The 17883-nt window shown below is 35.4% G+C and overlaps 5 protein-coding genes, 1 long non-coding RNA gene and 4 other non-coding genes across 11 annotated transcripts; 8 read left to right on the forward strand and 2 right to left on the reverse strand.

The window, feature by feature from the left end:
• Window positions 1-1929: 1929 nt before the first annotated feature.
• On the forward strand, window positions 1930-2566 carry LOC106387930 (putative lipid-binding protein AIR1B). The gene has a single exon (XM_013827870.3). The coding sequence runs from the start codon at window positions 2058-2060 to the stop codon at window positions 2403-2405; it is 348 nt and encodes a 115-aa protein (XP_013683324.2). The 5' UTR covers window positions 1930-2057; the 3' UTR covers window positions 2406-2566.
• A 777-nt stretch (window positions 2567-3343) lies between these two features.
• On the forward strand, window positions 3344-4956 carry LOC125606862 (3-isopropylmalate dehydratase small subunit 1-like). The gene is made up of 2 exons (XM_048775803.1): window positions 3344-4193; window positions 4799-4956. Exon 1 carries the CDS (start codon window positions 3433-3435, stop codon window positions 4168-4170), a length of 738 nt encoding a protein of 245 aa, XP_048631760.1. The 5' UTR covers window positions 3344-3432; the 3' UTR covers window positions 4171-4193; window positions 4799-4956.
• Window positions 4957-5801: 845 nt separating this feature from the next.
• Window positions 5802-7522, forward strand: LOC125606863. 2 transcript variants are annotated; one of them, XR_007338122.1, is made up of 4 exons: window positions 5802-6036; window positions 6140-6869; window positions 7066-7150; window positions 7253-7522. It is a non-coding gene; the product is annotated as an uncharacterized LOC125606863 (long non-coding RNA). The 2 variants fall into 2 exon arrangements; XR_007338121.1 differs by having other exon boundaries at window positions 5804-6036; window positions 6140-7150.
• LOC125607816 lies at window positions 6406-6491 on the forward strand. The gene has a single exon (XR_007338882.1). It is a non-coding gene; the product is annotated as a small nucleolar RNA Z122 (small nucleolar RNA).
• On the forward strand, window positions 6561-6646 carry LOC125607815. Its single transcript, XR_007338881.1, has one exon. It is a non-coding gene; the product is annotated as a small nucleolar RNA Z122 (small nucleolar RNA).
• On the forward strand, window positions 6735-6818 carry LOC125607814. Its single transcript, XR_007338880.1, has one exon. It is a non-coding gene; the product is annotated as a small nucleolar RNA Z122 (small nucleolar RNA).
• LOC125607818 lies at window positions 6914-6998 on the forward strand. The gene has a single exon (XR_007338884.1). It is a non-coding gene; the product is annotated as a small nucleolar RNA Z122 (small nucleolar RNA).
• A 3699-nt stretch (window positions 7523-11221) lies between the features above and the next one.
• On the forward strand, window positions 11222-12956 carry LOC111215607 (pirin-like protein 2). Its single transcript, XM_022719351.2, has 7 exons — window positions 11222-11466; window positions 11544-11593; window positions 11692-11730; window positions 11842-11870; window positions 11987-12049; window positions 12150-12250; window positions 12338-12956. The coding sequence occupies exons 1-7, from the start codon at window positions 11285-11287 to the stop codon at window positions 12834-12836; spliced, it is 963 nt and encodes a 320-aa protein (XP_022575072.1). The 5' UTR covers window positions 11222-11284; the 3' UTR covers window positions 12837-12956.
• A 459-nt stretch (window positions 12957-13415) lies between these two features.
• LOC111215606 (ras-related protein RABA5c) lies at window positions 13416-14549 on the reverse strand. Its single transcript, XM_022719350.2, has 2 exons — window positions 14061-14549; window positions 13416-13978 (listed from the first exon to the last, which is right to left on the reverse strand). The coding sequence occupies exons 1-2, from the start codon at window positions 14389-14391 to the stop codon at window positions 13668-13670; spliced, it is 642 nt and encodes a 213-aa protein (XP_022575071.1). The 5' UTR covers window positions 14392-14549; the 3' UTR covers window positions 13416-13667.
• An 835-nt stretch (window positions 14550-15384) lies between these two features.
• On the reverse strand, window positions 15385-17883 carry LOC111216019 (transcription factor bHLH129-like). The gene is made up of 5 exons (XM_022720293.2): window positions 17455-17883; window positions 16783-16905; window positions 16605-16670; window positions 16436-16504; window positions 15385-15623 (listed from the first exon to the last, which is right to left on the reverse strand). The coding sequence occupies exons 1-5, from the start codon at window positions 17752-17754 to the stop codon at window positions 15570-15572; spliced, it is 612 nt and encodes a 203-aa protein (XP_022576014.1). The 5' UTR covers window positions 17755-17883; the 3' UTR covers window positions 15385-15569.

A 17883-nucleotide genomic window follows, 5' to 3' on the forward strand; every position in this document is an offset into this window, starting at 1 on the left:
GAATTTGAGCCGTACGTGGTTGGGATGTTGCAGAACGTGAACCTGTGTGTGAGAGAGACAGAGACACACCTGTTTTGTCTAAATGCCATTTTTTGTTAGACTATGAACAATGGTGTTGAATTTCAACACCCTAATTTACTCATTTTTACAATCCATATGGTATTTTCTTTCTTCCACTTTGTCAATTCAGCATATATACAAATTTTATCAATACAATAGTTTTGTTTAATAAAATCATTCTATCCCACGACTTTTAATTCATATTATTATTTCTTTTTATAAAGGTTGACTACCTATTTCTCTACGAAAACTATCGTATAGTGCTATATGTCTTTGAAAATATTGTCTCTATCTATATCTCTCCGGAAATAAAAGTTTCATTCCTATTTCTCCCCGAATATATATATCTCAACATATTTTCCCCTCAACCATTGAATTAGACGGTTTAATGATAAAATCCGACCTATGATCTAAACTATAGCCGGAATAAACCAAAACACAGTAAAATTAAGTAGACCAAAATGCTTGATTTCAAATTTATCTCTCTCCACAGCTTCTTCGTTGAACTCATCTTACACGTTTTGAACAGCTTCAAAGACTGACGCCATTGATCTCTTGTCGACTTAGCTTCAAAATCCAAGGAGATTTCCTTCTACGGCTCTACAATTTGGGATTTTAGGTTTCGATAGATCGAACTCAGGTCTGTTTTTTTTTTTAACGTGGATGGGTCTTTAATCAGGTTATATTAGGTTTAAATGGATCTTAATCGGATCTTATTTGGTTAACTATTAACTTTAAGTGGTTTACGGTTCAACTTAAAACAGTAAACCGATATTAAACTGTCTAATTCGATGGTTAAGGAGAAATAGGTTTCGATCTATATATATTCGGAGGGAAATATGAATGAAATTTTGTTCTCGGAGAGATATAGATAGAGACAATAGTTTCGGAGACATATAGCACTATACGATAGTTCTCGACTCTCGAATGCACAAATGGGTTGAAACTCCAAGCTTGCGGCTTGCTCACACCAAGCGTATGTTTGATGGGATCATGTATTTAGCGGGAAGCTACGAGAATCCAAGTTCTTTGAACTGTGATAATATCAGTGGTTCCCTTCGTAAGCTTCGTATCGGGAATCTATGAGTGATAATGTCAAACTAAAAAGCTCTAGAGTTTAAAATCTTAACCGGAACTTGTTAGTTGTTACACAAGTCTAATGTTTTGTACTAATGTGGCCGGAATGTCATTAACCAAAAGAGTTGTAGACGACAAAAAAAAATACTATGAACCACATAGAAAACCAACACAACTTTTATAGCTTTACCGAGTTGGCTTCTCCCGTTGGTCAAGCAGAGTCCTTTTTCCGACAGAAGGAGTGGTCGTTTTGGGTTGAGACTGATCATAATTAACTAACATATGTTATTAATGTCCAATCTTAGAGTGCCAAATTGTTAGGTCAAAATCCGAAGATGAACCTATATATATGTGGTAAGATTATATAAAAGCATACTAGTCTTTACTATGAAAACCAATTTAATTGAGTACGAGTCTTTACCATCAATGTAGGTATTAAAAAAAAAAAAAAAACATTGCTATTTTGAAGTAGACGCTTGTCCCAAACCAAACAAGGAAAACACATGCATGTCGAAAATAATAGACCAATAACCTAATTAGATTTGATTTCTCAAATAGCCCTGCATGCATTATTCTAGGGTACTGTGGAACGAGTATTATATATACACATATGTACATGATTAGGTAATACTTTATTTTCTAGGTTAGGGACTTTCATATACGTAGCCTTCCAAGTATTAAAGTAATCGGCAGAGCCAAACTAGTATCTAAAAATACACAATCCTGCGGTACCTAATTGTATAGTACTAAACTTTCTCCATCTATATATTAATTAGCCCTAGTTAGACACTAGGCCAGCAATCTCCAATAATCAAACAAGCTACCTTCTTTCACATCTATATTCCTCCATAGCTGAAAATAACAAACATATACATATATCATATAGAAAGACCAAAATACAAAATCGAGATCAGATATATATGGCTGCAAAGACCTCAACCATACTTACTATATTCCTTGTAGTCAATCTTCTCTTCCTCAACTTCATTCCCCTGGTTGTGGCAGAAAATACTTGTCCAAGAGACCAGCTCAAACTTTCAACTTGCGCAAATATTCTCAACCTCATCAACTTGAATCTTGGCGCACCGGCTATGAGACCTTGTTGCTCTGTTCTCTTAGGTCTAATCGATCTTGATATTGCGCTTTGCTTCTGTAGCGCGCTTAAGCTCAGCATTCTCGGCATCACCACCAACACTCCCATTCACCTTAACTTGGCCCTCAACGCCTGTGGAGGAACACTTCCCGATGGATTTCGTTGCCCAACATAGCTACAATTTATTCATATCTTGTGTATGTTCTCAAGAAGATTTCGTCTAACTATATTCAAAGCTAGATTCATGTCTAAGCCATTAACGACAATAACACTGGCGATATGTATGATAACAATAAACAAAAATTTATAAATAAACATTCCAATAACCTTCTCTTACACTGTCTCCAATTGAGTACACGGATCTCCGTTGATAACCAATTTGTGTATTGCAAGCCATGAGACCAAGGAGTATTTCGTATGGAAACCCATATGCCTTATTCCATTTTAGCAGGCTGCATCGCACAAGTGAGTTTCCACGTGTCTTTTTGTGTTAAATCTAGGCTTGAATCTATCCTTATCAGATTCGGATGATCTTCTCTTGCAAATTTTCACTATCTCTTACTGAGATGTGTCCATTTATATTCCATAGCTCAAAAAGTGACCCCACTAACTGCCAAAACAAAAGGTTGAAAAAAAAATGTTAACCATCGAAATGATTACAAACTACATAGAGTAGGAATTAGCGTTTCAGACATGGTTATCTCTACCTTTTGAAATTAAACCGACATAAACACTTTGTAATTACTTATTAATACATGTATTTCTAATTAAATGACTATAATGATAAATAATTATTTGATTTTTTCATTTGAAATTTTTTATCTATTATAAATTTTTGAAAATTTCTTTGTACACTATATTGATTATTAATAAATAAATCTTAGAAATCACTAAATAGTTTATTTTCAATTAGAATACACAAATAAAAATTTTCTGAGTACACTATATTGTTTTAATTATTTTAAATTTATATATTAAAATTAAAATACACAAATAAAAAATTTGAATTAGATTCAACTGGAGTGAACCATATTCATATTGAACGGTAATCCGGTTTAGTTGTTGATCCGGTTCAGCTTTTCAATCCTGTGTTGTATAGATCGAGCGGGGGCATATCGATAAATAAAGACAACTCCTCCACTTGGAGTCGTTTTCTCATTCAACATTTCGAGCTCTCGTCTCGTCTTCATCCACACCAAACCATGGCGGCTTCTTCTCTGCAATCCCTAAACCCTACATTCTCCCAAACCCTAGCTTCTCCCAACACCTCTCCCTCCTTCCGATCCCCCTTCCTCAGATTCAACTCCTCCTTCACTCCCAAACCCCTCTCCACTCGCTCCTCCTCCTCCCTCATCGCACGCTCCGCCGCCGAGCCGCAGGAGAGAAAGACCTTCCACGGCCTCTGCTACGTCGTCGGCGACAACATCGACACGGACCAGATCATCCCCGCGGAGTTCCTCACCCTCGTCCCTTCCAACCCCGACGAGTACGAGAAGCTCGGCTCCTACGCGCTGATCGGGCTCCCGGCCTCCTACAAGGACCGATTCGTGCAGCCCGGGGAGATGAAGACGAAGTACTCGATCATCATCGGCGGGGAGAACTTCGGGTGCGGGTCGTCTCGGGAGCACGCGCCGGTGTGCCTGGGGGCGGCGGGGGCGAAGGCGGTGGTGGCGCAGTCGTACGCGAGGATATTTTTCAGGAACTCGGTGGCGACGGGGGAGGTTTATCCGCTGGATTCGGAGGTTAGGGTTTGCGATGAGTGTAAGACGGGGGACGTGGCGACGGTGGAGCTGAGGGAAGGGGATAGTGTTTTGATTAATCATACCACTGGGAAAGAGTATAAGCTGAAGCCTATTGGTGACGCTGGGCCTGTGATTGATGCTGGTGGGATCTTTGCTTATGCTAGGAAGGCTGGGATGATTCCTTCTGCTGCTGCTTGATTTGATTTGATTTCTCCACTCAGGTATGATGGATGATTGGACCACACTATTGATCATGTTGTGTGGTGAAAATGTTCTTATGAGATGAGGATTGTTAGCTTTCTTTGGTATGGGATTTTGAGTTGTAGGATGGTTTTGGAAGCTTGAGATGATATAAGGGCATGATTAACCCGGTCACTCTTAGCCGGGTTCTTAACTTATGATTTGATATTTTTTTGTTTTTTTTTTGTTTTTTACACTTTTCGGCTTTTATATCTCTTAGTCGAAGCTAAGAACCCCAGTCTTGTAACTGGGGTTAATCATAGTCTAAAGTATGGTTCTTTCCTCCTTTTTATTGTTGAGATAATAATAAAGTGTAGTTCTTTCCTCCTTTTTCTTGGAAGCTTGAGATGATACAAAGATTCTGGTTAGGAGCCAAGTTAGTTGAATTTGTGTGAGGATGATATTGACTCTGGTTCTAGACTTTTGGCATCATTTATTAGCTGCTTGAAGTTTTGTCCCTCTCTTCTAGATGCAATCATCCTGTCTTTAGTTAGTCTTTTTCATGTTAACTTCCATTAAGATCTAGATGCAAGTTTTGGTTCGTCTCTGTTCTTTCTCTGAGGCTCTTGTCTATTTTGTTATCCAGGGGTGAATGCATTATGTTGATGAGAGTTGATCTTCAAGGGTAAGTAATTTTCTGCTTCTGTTTCCAATAAAAAAAGAACAATAAGAACATGTGTGTTTCAAGAATTTGTGAACCTAGTCTATGCTTTTATGAGATATATGTTATGCTTTTCGGTTTTAGTCTTCTATTTCACTTTATATGTTCTCTACTTCGTTTGGATGTTAACAACATAATGTTGTCGCTACCCACATAGCAAGCAAGTATATGTTATGACAGTAGGTTTAGTCACCGCGACCTACCCAAGTGGCACATCCGTAAATACAAGGGGGTCAAACATTTATCATTTTATAATCTATTATCTGTTTTCTCACTTAGACGACAAATTCGATCACCGAGCCAAAAGTACAATAGCGTGTTCTCTTCATACATTGCCCCCAAGCTTTACCTTCCTCATCAAGCAAGCATTCTTCACACTGCCAATTTATTCATATCAAAATACTCAATCGTAATACCCGATGAAAACTTTTGTTGCTGTTGCGGATTGTCACGTGAACACGTCATGTATGCTAGGAGCAGCCACAGCTAAAGCCGCTTTTTCTCAGTAACTCGATGGCTACATGAGAGGTGTTTCCGTTCCAGTCAAAGGTTAAGTCCGTGATAAATATAAGACAGGAGACACGGTGACATTGAGCTGAGAGATAGTGGTGGTTTACTGACAAATCACACGACCAAAAAGAAGTATAAACTGAATGCGATCGGTGATGCCCAACCGGTTATTGACGCTCGTGGTATCTTTGCTTATGCTACGAACATAGGAATGATTCCATCTCCATCAGTAGCTTAACTCTTCTTCACATTCATTGTGTGTAACAGAGTAAGTTTGTAAATAAAACTGGTTCCTTAAAGTAATTTTAACCAAATTTGGTTTGTTATCGGTTATCTGATTTGAACGGTTTAATAAATTGGTAGTATTAAAATTAACCATAAAGCAACCGGTTCAGAAAAAAACAAGACATCGCTAAACCTAGACTTGTGTCTCTTTATAACGCCGCTTCTCTTCAAACATTGTCTTCACACTCGGAAAAAACATGTCAACCACGGCGGTTAAACCCTCCGCCCTAAAAAGATTCGGAACCCATCACGACCACAATAGCGAGAGTAACGGCGATGAACAACAACCTCCATCAGCTTCTTCTTAATGCAGCTTGACTCCGCCATTAGTGTCAAGCTCTCAGCTTTAGAGCTTGATCCCATTAAAGGTTTGTCCTTTTTGTTCGTATCATAGCTCTGTCTCTATACACGCTTCTCATATAACGTTATGAACACTGTTAATGTAAGTTCTTATTGTGTTGGTGATTGCAGATAAATGTATAGTATAGTTGCTTTATCTCAAAACTTGTATCAAAATGTAAGCAACTTGGGAGAGCATATAAAGATGTGTTTTGGGTCTCCCTGGAGAGAGAGAGAAGGTTGATCCTGGAAACCCATATGTTCTCGTTGCTAGCTCCTCTGCTTTGAGATCTTTGGAACTTCTGAGGTACCGTTGTGAGTTTGTGTTCTGGTTTTTGTTGTTGTTTGACTTAAACTGAGATCTCTTGTGTATGAATGTTTACTGCTTTGTGTGAACTTTTGGGATATGATGACAACAATACGTAATCTCTAAGGCTAATGCTCTGCAGATTAAAATGTATTTGCACGTCAGTCTGATCCCGTTGTAGATAACATTAGTAGTTAATGCACATTCATGTAGTTCATCCCTTTGTTTATTTCATGATAATAAGAGTATGGGAAGTGATGATAAGATATATCAATATGTCATAGGCACATGCAGTGCTGAACAACATCTTTGCACGTCAGTCTGATCCCATTATGTACCCATCATTTTTGTTGTGTGCTTGTAGCACAAAGCTTAATGCATCTAATCAGGTTATTTATTCCTCTTTTTTCATAATAAGAGTTTGGGAAATGATGATAAGATATCAATATGTCATAGGCATATGCAATGCTGAATAACATATTTGCACGTCAGTCTGATCCCATTATATACCCATCATGTTTGTTGTGGAGCATAAAGCTTAATGCATGTATTCAGGTTATTCATTCCTCTTTTTTTTTCTATTTCTTTCATGACAAGAGTGTGGAGAATGATGATAAAGATATCGATATTACATAGGCATATGCAATGCTGAACCTAATATTTGCACGTCAGTCTGACCCCAGCTCTTGTTTCTTTGTTTTATTTTTCTTACAAGTCATATTCTTCTTGTTGGTTGTGTTTGTATACTCAGTTCTGTTGTAGATCTCTCAGTCTCAATTGGTTATATTAAGTTGAATTCATTATTGGCGTAGCTTTCACGTTAAGCCCACAGTCAGGTTTGTTTCGCCACTCTTCAATAAGTTCCTTTCATCATCATCAAACTTCACTACTATTTTACAGTTCTGAAAAAAAAAAGAAATGATGTTGAACTTTTGCAGAGATGAGTTTTGGGATTTGTATAAGAACTGCTTCCACCAGAGAGTCCTAGAAGGAAGTCTACGTATCTGTCTGTATCGTCCAAAGCCACCACCAGCTCCAAAGCTTAAGAACAATAAGAAACATAGACGAAACCAGCATTGAACTAACTTTGTGAGAGAAATTCACTGTTGTGTTAATTAGTGTTCTTTTGGCCTAAAGTAGTGCACTTAGATTCACTCGGAAAAAAATGATCCTCTCAAAGTCAAATCAATAGAAGGATTATGTGTTAATGTTTGCTCGGATTGTGGGTTTCTCCAATAGATGGTGGGAGGGAGAAAGATCCCAATCATCCCATAAACGCAGAATATAGTGTTGTTAAGTGTTGTATTCACTGAAAAAGAGGATCCTCACAAAGTCAACTCGATGAAATATTATGTCTATATAAATATTATTGTAAATGTGTTGACAAAAAATAAAACAAAACAATGGGTATTAAGTCTCATATCTCTGAAATGTATGTTTGTTTGGGTTTTGTGGGTTTCTCCAAGAGATGGTGGGGGAAGAAGATCCCATAAATGCAGAAAATAGTGGAAACACCACCCATAGAGCTTCTAGATTATTGACTTTTAGAACATTCCATTAAACAAGAAACAGTTCATAGTTGTCTTTTTAGTTTGTGAAAGATGTTGATGCTTGATGATCCCATTATAACATATATTTTTAAGATAATGTAGATTTCTCACGCTGTAAATAGTTCTGTTCTCGTGATCACTCAGTTTAACCAAAAACTGGACCATTGTATATCATATAAAGTTAATTATTATATACTGAAGACATTTCTCATATTTTTAGGCAGTCAACTAGCAATGAGAAGCGAGGAAGTGAATATAATTCACCAAATTTCAGTAAGTCGATGATTGATGTCCATTCTCTTGCAGTAATGTGCATCTATGTAAGAACACGTATTGCTTAGGCATATAATATGTCACATTTGTTTTGATTAGCTCGAATTGATAAATATGAACTGAAAGCGAATACTCCACCTTTACTTAAGAAAGGTACCCCCGTGACAATTTTATAGATATATTTTTTTTGTCTCAAATTAGATGACGTTTTTAATTTTTAATGTAAAATTTGTTAACAATTTATATTGTATAACTAATAATATTATATGGTATATTTTATTATTGGTCAAATTATGGTTATGTTAATAATAAATGATTTTTTTTTGAAAGAATGTAAAAAATTAAATATTTTCCTAAAACGTCATTTGTTAGAAACGAAGAGAGTTCAATCCCCTATATTAATGTTGGAGCATTACAACATATTCATCGCTATGTATCATCACTATGATGATTCTTACAATCTTTAGAAAAATAAGTTATTGCAAATAAATATATATTATATTTTTATTAAACTAACTATCAAAATGTTTAGTACTGTACAACATAATATTTTTAATTATTTCCTTAAATAAAAACTACGAAATTATCTAATATAATTAACATATATATGACAATTAATGATTATGATTAATACATATTTGATAACAATTTTTTATCCTCTTTTTTAAAATTTTTTTATATTATTAAAACAAATTAAAAAATCACATTAAGCATATAATAAAAAATATATTTTCTTATATATTATATTTTGAATTTTGTAAAACGACTATAAATTGCTAAAAATGATAAAAGTTCCACACTGAAAATTTTGTGATCAATAGTTAACTTTTCTTTGTTCAAGCAAGATATAAATGATCATAAATTGTATGAATTTGAAGTTTCATTATTAGATATTCATAATATATATATATATATATATATTAATATCATTTAAATTAAATCATATACTATATCAAATATATAAATAATGTTAATTCAAAATTTTCAGTGGAAAATTATAAATAATGTTAATTCAAAATTTTCAGTGGAAAATTATTAAGATCTTAGTATTTTAATTTTGAAACTTGCATTGAAAAACCTCATTAAAAATTTTGTGATTAACAGTTTAAATTTTTATTATAGCAAATATACAAATGTTAATAAAATTATATAAGTAGAAACTCTTAATAATAAATATTTATATTAAAATATACTATGACGAAGAAGAAAGCATTAAACTTTTACACAAAGGGGCAAGATCAGAGTCCAAAAAAAATCTATAAAAATCAAAACTATTAAAAAAAATTAAGAAAGTCCCTTAGATCTCATAGCTATTAAATCTAATCATTCATGCACGGCTGGATTCTGCTGTTGTAGTGAGAGAAAGCAGTGCAGCAAGAGTTTCTGATAGAGAAGAATTAGGAGTATGTGAAGCTGACAGAGCTGTTGGCGACGGAGACGACGGGACCTTGATGTTTGTGACTGAGATTTTAGGATCTCCTAGTCGGAAAACGGTGCGGTAAACGTGATCACGGTGGTGATCAGAGACGATAAAGGGTTCCTATGGAGAAAACAAAGAGATTGGGAGAGATAAGAGATGGTTATGACAGAGAAAACAAATAAATTGAAAAGAGATATATGAGAGATGATTCTGACGGAGAAAACAAAGAGGTTGAGAGAGATAATAGGGGGAAAACAGACATTAAAACACACATAAGCCATAAAAGCATTTTTCATCCGTGCAAATTATCCACTAGACTGTAATCAGGGTCGGATCTGAGAGTTTGGGGATCCTAAACCATTTAGTAAAAATTTCAAAAATTTGAAAGGGTAAAACTTTGTTTTTACAAATTTAGAGACCTATTTACGTATAAAAGTTTTCAAAAAATTTGGGGGCTCAAAGGGGAATGTTTCATCTGGGTCCATGACCGGGCCTGACCGCAGTTACTCTAAAAAAATCTGATTATTTTTAAAACACACACATACAGCCATTCTGATGATGGCCAAATCATTTATAGCTGATTTACATCGAAAGTGACAACCTCTTCGCAAGTACTCTGATGGCGTAAGCATGAGTCATTCAAATTGATTTATATATGTTTCTTTTGAATAGGTCCTCACAATATTTTTTTTCTAAAATGACAGATAGACATAACTAGGTTCCTATACCCATTTTGTATGCCGTCAATGTTACGTATGTGTCTATGTATACAAAGGTACCACGTGACATATCCCTAAGTTACACGTTGCCAGCAGCAGAAAGTCTAGAGCTAATCTTCTATGTTCATGAACTTTTGAACTGGTCTTGGAGGTTATTAATCCATATCTCTTTTATTTTGTCAAGGGTTAATCCATGTCTTTAAAACTCCTAAATTTGGGGATTACTGAAAGTTTCAGTTCGGATTGGCTAAAGTCTAAAGTAAACATATATTTTACAAGAATATTTTAAAAAAGTTTATCTACATAGTCTTGTTCATCAGCCTTAAAGTCTATTGCTTTTCACTCTATTAGCTAACTTATAATTCCTAAAACCTTTTACATTGTACTATTGTAATCAAGACTGAACTGAATACAAAGATATCAAAAGGTCTGAACGGAATCTAGATTATTGTAAATTTGTAATCAAGACTGAACTACAAAGATATCCAAAGTCTGAAAAGAATCTCTTTTTTTTTTACTATAAAAGAATCTGATTTTTTACTTTATAAATTCTCATGCATTTTTTTTGCTAACAATTCTCATGCATTTTCATTTATCGTTTTTATGGAAACCCAAATTTGGAAAACTTGTAAAACTGAACAAAGTAATAATATCCAATATTAATTTTATTTGATTATAATCACAAACTACAAAAGAAAAATAAACCAAAAGCCAAATTTGAAACTAGATTTAGATACAAGAGTTTTCTAAAAAAAAGTTGAATACACAAAACGCTTATCAGAATCATACGCGTCAAATCTTGTGTCATAATGGTGTCAGCATGACAAAAGGCAATCAACGTTCTGGTTCCAAACAATGCGGCGGTGCAAGCTTTTTAAAACCCAATAGGACCCACAAACCTCTCAAAGCCGTCATGATCCTCTCTCTATAAATAGCTACACACAATCACAAAACCAAAACACACAAACAAGATTCATTTTACTAAAAACACGTCTTTTACTTTAGTACATGAGAGCTGAGATAAACAAAGCAAATACGCTTCGAGGTTTGGTTGCATTCGGGTTCATCAGAAACTTCACATCCATGTCTTCTTCTTCCCAAAGTTTCGTGTCAAGATCTGTAATCAAGAACGTCTTCGCCAAGCTTCAGAGAGAAGGCGATGGAGCCGTCGTTAGACGTGGCATTTCCAGGTTCTCTAATCTTTCTACTTCAGGAAATATCAATGATGATCAAAGTCTTATATCTTTCTGTTGTTGTATAAACTCAGGAGTGAGCAGAAGCTGTTGGATCCTTTCTTGATGCTAGATGAATTCTCCGGTATGTTCTTGGAAGCAGCCATTTTATTTATTTATTTAGTTTATACATTAAATAATGTGAGCCATTTATTAATAACTCTTTGATTACTCTTGGGGCAGTTTCACCTCCAGCTGGATTCCCAGATCATCCTCACAGAGGTCAGAATCACCTATACATATGTACACATTTACATTCATATATTAGAAAATGGTTTTATGTAATATATATCTAACATTTTTGGGTGAAAATTTATGTTGATCACTGATCAGGTTTTGAAACTGTTACATACGTACTAGAGGTAAAAGAAGCATCCTCTTTTTGTAATTTTCTATAAAATACCCATTTTTATTCTCAATTTATAGTAATTATTCTTTAATTATCTTCTTCTAATATTTTTTTCTTTTTTCATGGTAGGGAGGGATTACTCATCAAGATTTCAAAGGCCATAAGGGTACAATATATGCCGGTGATGTTCAGGTACAAGAAAAACAGAATTAACTGTTTATTGTTTGATAATCCAACAATTTAAAAACCGCTAGAAAGCTTTTAAATGGTTTATTTTACTTTTATTTTATAGTGGATGACTGCAGGAAGAGGAATCATTCACTCTGAAATGCCTGAGGAAGAAGTTAACAAAGGTTTACAGCTTTGGATCAATCTTTCCTCCAACGAGAAAATGTAACACACACATACACAGTTACAAATTTGACATTCTTTAGAGTTTCTAAACCGTATAATTGACTTTTAAACTTTTAACTCCGACAGGATAGAGCCAAATTACCAAGAACTGTCGAGTTCAGACATACCAAAAGCAGACCAAAACGGTGTCCAAGTCAAAGTCATAGCAGGAGAATCAATGGGTATCCAATCCCCTGTTTACACAAGAACACCAACAATGTTTCTCGACTTCACTCTCCATCCAGGAGCTCAGTTCCACCAGAAGGTTCCGGAATCTTGGAACGCGTTTGCTTACGTTCTAGAAAGCGGAGAAGGCGGAGCTGTTTTCGGCTCATCAAACTCCTCTCCTGTTTCAGCGCACAACGTTGTGGTGTTTGGACAAGGAAATGACGGTGTTAGCGTGTGGAACAAGTCATCTTCCAAGAAGTTGCGGTTTGTATTAATTGCTGGAGAACCGATAGGTGAACCGGTGGTTCAGTACGGTCCGTTTGTGATGAATACACAAGCTGAGATTGATATGACGATTGAAGATTATCACTATAGTAAGAATGGCTTTGAAATGGCAAAGTATTGGAAGTCACAATGAGAGAGAGACAAATAATGATCATTGTTTAAATCATTTTCGTACTTGTGTTTATCTTATGTGTGATTTGAACTGAAATAATCATAATAAACAAACAAACATAAACATGTTTATTTTGCTAAATATGTGGGTGTGAACCCATAAGATCCGAGGCTGACTTTGTTAAACATGTTCAACCTAGTCATCATTATTAAGGTTTCTACAATCTATGTTTAAATTAACTGTTCATACTATGATAACATTGACATATGATGAAAGTGTAACACATTTTCTTCCATTCTTAAGAATGTGAAATAGACATAGAAGAAACAACTGTGAAATACCAAACGCGTATTAACATGATTGTTACTTTAATCATCTTATATTCAATTCCTAATCATGCCCTTGGCCCTTGCGGATAGGAGATTGCTCCATAATCTTTCCTACGATTTTTGGTTCTGTAAATTTGCATGTGAAGTCCACAACATACTATATATTTGCTACAGTGTTAAATTCGAGTTTGTCACGAGTTACTAACATCCTCCTCCCACTTAGGCATAAACATTTGAAGCATGGACAATTTGCGGACTACCAAACTAAAAATCAATAGGAAAATGTCAAAATTGATTTTAACACTCACAAAGTTTACAAGAGTTACATGTAGAAATGAGAACATAACTTATACTTTGACCAAACTAGAATTTTCTTACACTTCTTTTGCATCTCTATAACAAAGAAACTCAAAACGCTTTCTCTCTTTTGCTTTTAACTTCAATTGAGAACCAAAAGAATGTCTTTGATCTTTCTATAAGTTATAACCCTCAGGATACAACATAAACCAGTTACAGAGAGACATTAACTCGAACAGCAACTAAACGTCTTTGTCCCTTCGTTCTCGCTCTTGACCAAACTAACCCGATTCACAGTTAGTTCCTCTTTGTAAGAATCAGAGTTAAGCTGCTTCCTACTGATGTTACTATAGATCTCACGGATAACCATCTCAAAAGCCGTCTTCACATTGGTCGAGCCAAGCGCTGATGTCTCCATGAAAAACAAACCTTGAGACTCCGCAAGACCTTTACCTTCCTCAACACTCACTGCTCTAATGCTCTCGAGATCACACTTGTTACCAATAAGCATCTTCGCTACTGTTGTATCAGAGTGAGCTGCATCAAAGATTCGTCAAGATCTTAGATCTAAGAGCATCATCATGCATAAGATCTAAGAGACAGAGAGATGAGAACATACTGTTGAGTTCATCGAGCCAGCGACCAACGTTCTCGAACGTGGAGCTGCGAGTGATGTCGTAGACGACGAGTGCCCCGACAGCGCCACGGTAATAAGCGGAAGTGACGGCGCGGAAGCGTTCTTGACCGGCGGTATCCCATATCTGAGCTTTGACCTCCTTGCCGTCGATGACCATGCTCTGTGTCTGAAACTCGACGCCTATGGTGGCTTTTGAGTTGGGGTTGAACTCGTTGCGAGCGTAGCGGGTGAGGAGATTGGATTTGCCGACGGCGGAGTCTCCGATGATGACGATCTTGAAGAGGTACTCTTCACCTCCCTCGTCGTCAGACATGTCGTCTGCTATGTACTGCTTTGTTCAAGAAGTAGAGAGAGAAAGAGCGCTTTCATCAAGAAGCAGAGAGAGTGTGTTTGTTTTGCCTTTATTAGGCTGTTTATGTGGCTCAATAAATGTCAGTTACGTTACGCATGAAAGTAGATTTTAACTAGAATCACGCATCGTGAATTGTGAACCACTATGAACTAAAACCTGATTTATTTGTTATATATGCCAATTTTAATGTCTACACTTAGATATTTTAAAAGCTTGGGGTTGGTGCCGTAAAACCAAAAATCTAAAATACGGTAGAACAAAAATATTCATATCAGATTCAATTTGGTTCAGATTCATTTTCTAGGGTCGGTTCGACGTTTTGTCCATCTCTATCTACACTAGTATTAGTATATCATTATATTATGACACCGACAGTTTCTTTTATTTCATAGTTAGATAATTTTTGAAGTATTTCTCTTCTTATTTGTTAAATTGTGGCAATGGATGAATATTGAGGTATTGAGAGGAGATTTTAGGTGGTAGACGCTAAACCATATCCGCGGATATTGTTAAGCTTAGAAGCTATGCCTTGTTTGGATGATGAATAATATTTGATAGTGACATAGAGGAGTTGATCAAGGCTATATTATATAGCAACCCTATCTTACGAGTATTCTATCTACGCTTAGAAGATTTCTTCAACCGGTTCCTTCCAGTTCAAATGTGTTAGACATTTGTACTCCTGTTTGGCTTAGATATATAAACTGTTGAGATTTGAGAGAGATAAACACTACTTAAGTTGTCGTTGGTTGATTGTGAATCTATAACGAGTATGTTTTAGTTTAAGAAATGAATTCATAGACCGAAACATATGATCGAGTACTACACATGACAAATCTCAGTTAGTGGGTTCTAAGTCACATTTTGTTAAATTTGAGATCCTACACATTCTTATTGATCGATCCAATTAATTTAAGTTATTATAAGTGGTCATTGTAGTAAAGAGTTCGAGAATGTACCAAAGCCAGACTTCATTAATTTATCACCATCACTTTCTTTGGACCTCCAAAATCATGTATATAACAAAAAAAATTTAGCTGTTGTGTTCTTTGATTCTTTCTGTCATTGAATTGATTCACTTAGTGTCTTTTTCTTCTATACTCTCTTGGATCATGTTTGGAAACATATCATATCATTCATCATCGCTTCTTGCATGCCCCGCAAGTGCATCTCTCTATCCCCTTTTCCAGCGACTGCACATGACAGACAATCAACGAAAAACATATTAAGTAAGCAAATATTTTCACAAGTGAAATATCGTACAAGCCTATCTATATTTTGAAATCTCATTTCCATTTGTATGGCTTTATATGGATAGAATTTCAACTCATCTATTCATAGACTAACATGTGGGGTTTATATGGAACTCAGAATCTAAGGTTAGCCTCTACCGTGCACAGACTATCTATTTGTATCATAGAATATAATAACCATCTATTTGTATGTGTACGTAGATCGATTATATATGTATAATTCTTAGTTTAGAGGAGTCCATTGTTAAACTATTTTGTGATGAAACTTTTTTGAAGAAAATATATATGAGATCATTTACGTTAATAAGGTAAAAGATAATAAATGAACATACTTATTCACAAGTGAAATATCGTTTATTTATCAAAAAAACATACTTATTCGTTATTAAGAGATCCATGCAAAAGAAACTATTAAGAGATCATGACAATATTTTGACGCACACACATGTAAATAATATGATCAAATGTTATTTTGTTTGTTTTTATGTTCACCAGGATATAGATCAAAATCTAAACTAACTTTAAAATTTACAGTTGTCATGTACGTTTTGGGGTATAGAAAAAAATAGTCCGCCCCTGGGTAAAGATTGGTTCATGGTTTGATCAATTGTGCAATGGCTAATTGTTTTTACAAATACCATAATTTGTTATTAATTGGTTTAAAAGTAGCAGTTTCTCAAAATTTATAATATAGACAATGCTCATATTTACTTTAGTTTGAGAAAATTCCATATGCATATATAAGGACGCACCTCTATATGGTGTTGAAGACCTTTGATATGCTCAACAGCCAAATCCAACATGTCTGCATAGCTCGTTTGCTGCAAAAAAGGAAAAAAAGAAATCAACATCATTTTTCTCTATCTAATCTTCTTAATTACACCTAAATTACGTGACAATTATATAAGTAATATCCCTCACCTTTTCCATATTGGGCACAAGTTCTTGTAGCTTCTTCAGCTTCCCACTTATTCTCGTTCTTCTCTCCTAAACATAAAACTTGATCATACTCTTGTTTTCATTGGGTTTCAAATATAATTCTCATGTATGCTTAGTTATGTAGTTTGTAATAATATCAAAACAATAGAATACAACTAACCCTTTCAGCGATGCTGCGCGGGTGAGTAGCACAGCCACGCTTGGCCCTAACCTTCCAAGGTACCGAATCCTCTGGGATGTTTATCAAACTCTCCATCTCCAGTGACGTTTGTGGCATGCTAAACTAAAGAATCAAAACCATATATATCATATCGAAAAGAATATAACCACTTAATGGTCAAAACCAAACATCTTGTTAAAACTTTACACAATAAACAACTGTTAGCAAAATGACTAATTAACTTGTGGGAAAATATACATAAATCAATCTTAAACCTTCTCCTAGCCATTCATATATTACGTACACAACCACTCAGCATACACGAAGTACCTGTGACACACATTTTTATAACATGTCAACATGGATTCCTATTGCTAATTAACTTTACGGAGTTTAAATCTGATTTATCGATTGGATATTATATGTCTTACACAAAACCACTGACCACAATATAATATCATTTATTAACATACAACTAGTAAATCATACATATTTCAATCCTAAACGCTCCCCAAACTTAGATAAAAGTACAAAATTTCTCAACTTTGTGCATATGCATTACCCCCTTACCTAAGAGACTCCAAGAATTATGAAACTTGTATTGCATAAAAGGTTAATATATGCAACTTTGTATATAACATAAATACATATAATGAACAACCGCAAATTTACCGGAGTTTCTAAGGTGAAAAAGTCGGTGGTCTTGGACCGTTTTCCGGGTTCATCAATGGTGAAACTGATATGAGAAGGCGAGTTGTCCCAGTTATCATGATCATTTCCAAAACTCATACTCGTCGATGCGACACCGTTTATAGCCGAAGGCCCTTCCACCTCCGAGTTATGTTCTTGATGGCTATTACTTCCCCCGCCGGAAAATCTCAGCTCCGACTTCAACCTTGACGGCACTCGCTCACCTCCTCCGCCGTATCTTCCGTTTGGCCGCCCTAGAGGAAAACCAGTCCCCTCTTCCATCAACAAATTTAGATAGAAAGAGAGAGAAATATATGTAATGCAATGTAGGGTTAAAACTCGTACTTAGTTATCTCAGTATTTAATAGCCAGTGTGGTTTTTTAAATGTATTTATACAAAATAGAAAAGAA

The sequence above is a fragment of the Brassica napus genome, chromosome A3 (assembly GCF_020379485.1).
Source record: "Brassica napus cultivar Da-Ae chromosome A3, Da-Ae, whole genome shotgun sequence".
Classification (NCBI taxonomy): Eukaryota; Viridiplantae; Streptophyta; class Magnoliopsida; order Brassicales; family Brassicaceae; genus Brassica; species Brassica napus.

Coding starts and splice junctions, on each gene's coding strand:
- LOC111216019 (XM_022720293.2), bottom strand. CDS start 17,754: ATGGAAGAGGGGACTGGTTTTCCTCTAGGGCGGCCAAACGGAAGATAC. Junction 16,906..17,454: donor TTTTCACCTTAGAAACTCCG/GTAAATTTGCGG, acceptor TTGATTCTTTAG/TTTAGCATGCCACAAACGTC. Junction 16,505..16,604: donor TTGTGCCCAATATGGAAAAG/GTGAGGGATATT, acceptor CCTTTTTTGCAG/CAAACGAGCTATGCAGACAT.
- LOC111215606 (XM_022719350.2), bottom strand. CDS start 14,391: ATGTCTGACGACGAGGGAGGTGAAGAGTACCTCTTCAAGATCGTCATC. Junction 13,979..14,060: donor CTGGCTCGATGAACTCAACA/GTATGTTCTCAT, acceptor TCTTTGATGCAG/CTCACTCTGATACAACAGTA.
- LOC125606862 (XM_048775803.1), top strand. CDS start 3,433: ATGGCGGCTTCTTCTCTGCAATCCCTAAACCCTACATTCTCCCAAACC.
- LOC106387930 (XM_013827870.3), top strand. CDS start 2,058: ATGGCTGCAAAGACCTCAACCATACTTACTATATTCCTTGTAGTCAAT.
- LOC111215607 (XM_022719351.2), top strand. CDS start 11,285: ATGAGAGCTGAGATAAACAAAGCAAATACGCTTCGAGGTTTGGTTGCA. Junction 11,594..11,691: donor GATGCTAGATGAATTCTCCG/GTATGTTCTTGG, acceptor CTCTTGGGGCAG/TTTCACCTCCAGCTGGATTC. Junction 12,050..12,149: donor TATATGCCGGTGATGTTCAG/GTACAAGAAAAA, acceptor TTTATTTTATAG/TGGATGACTGCAGGAAGAGG.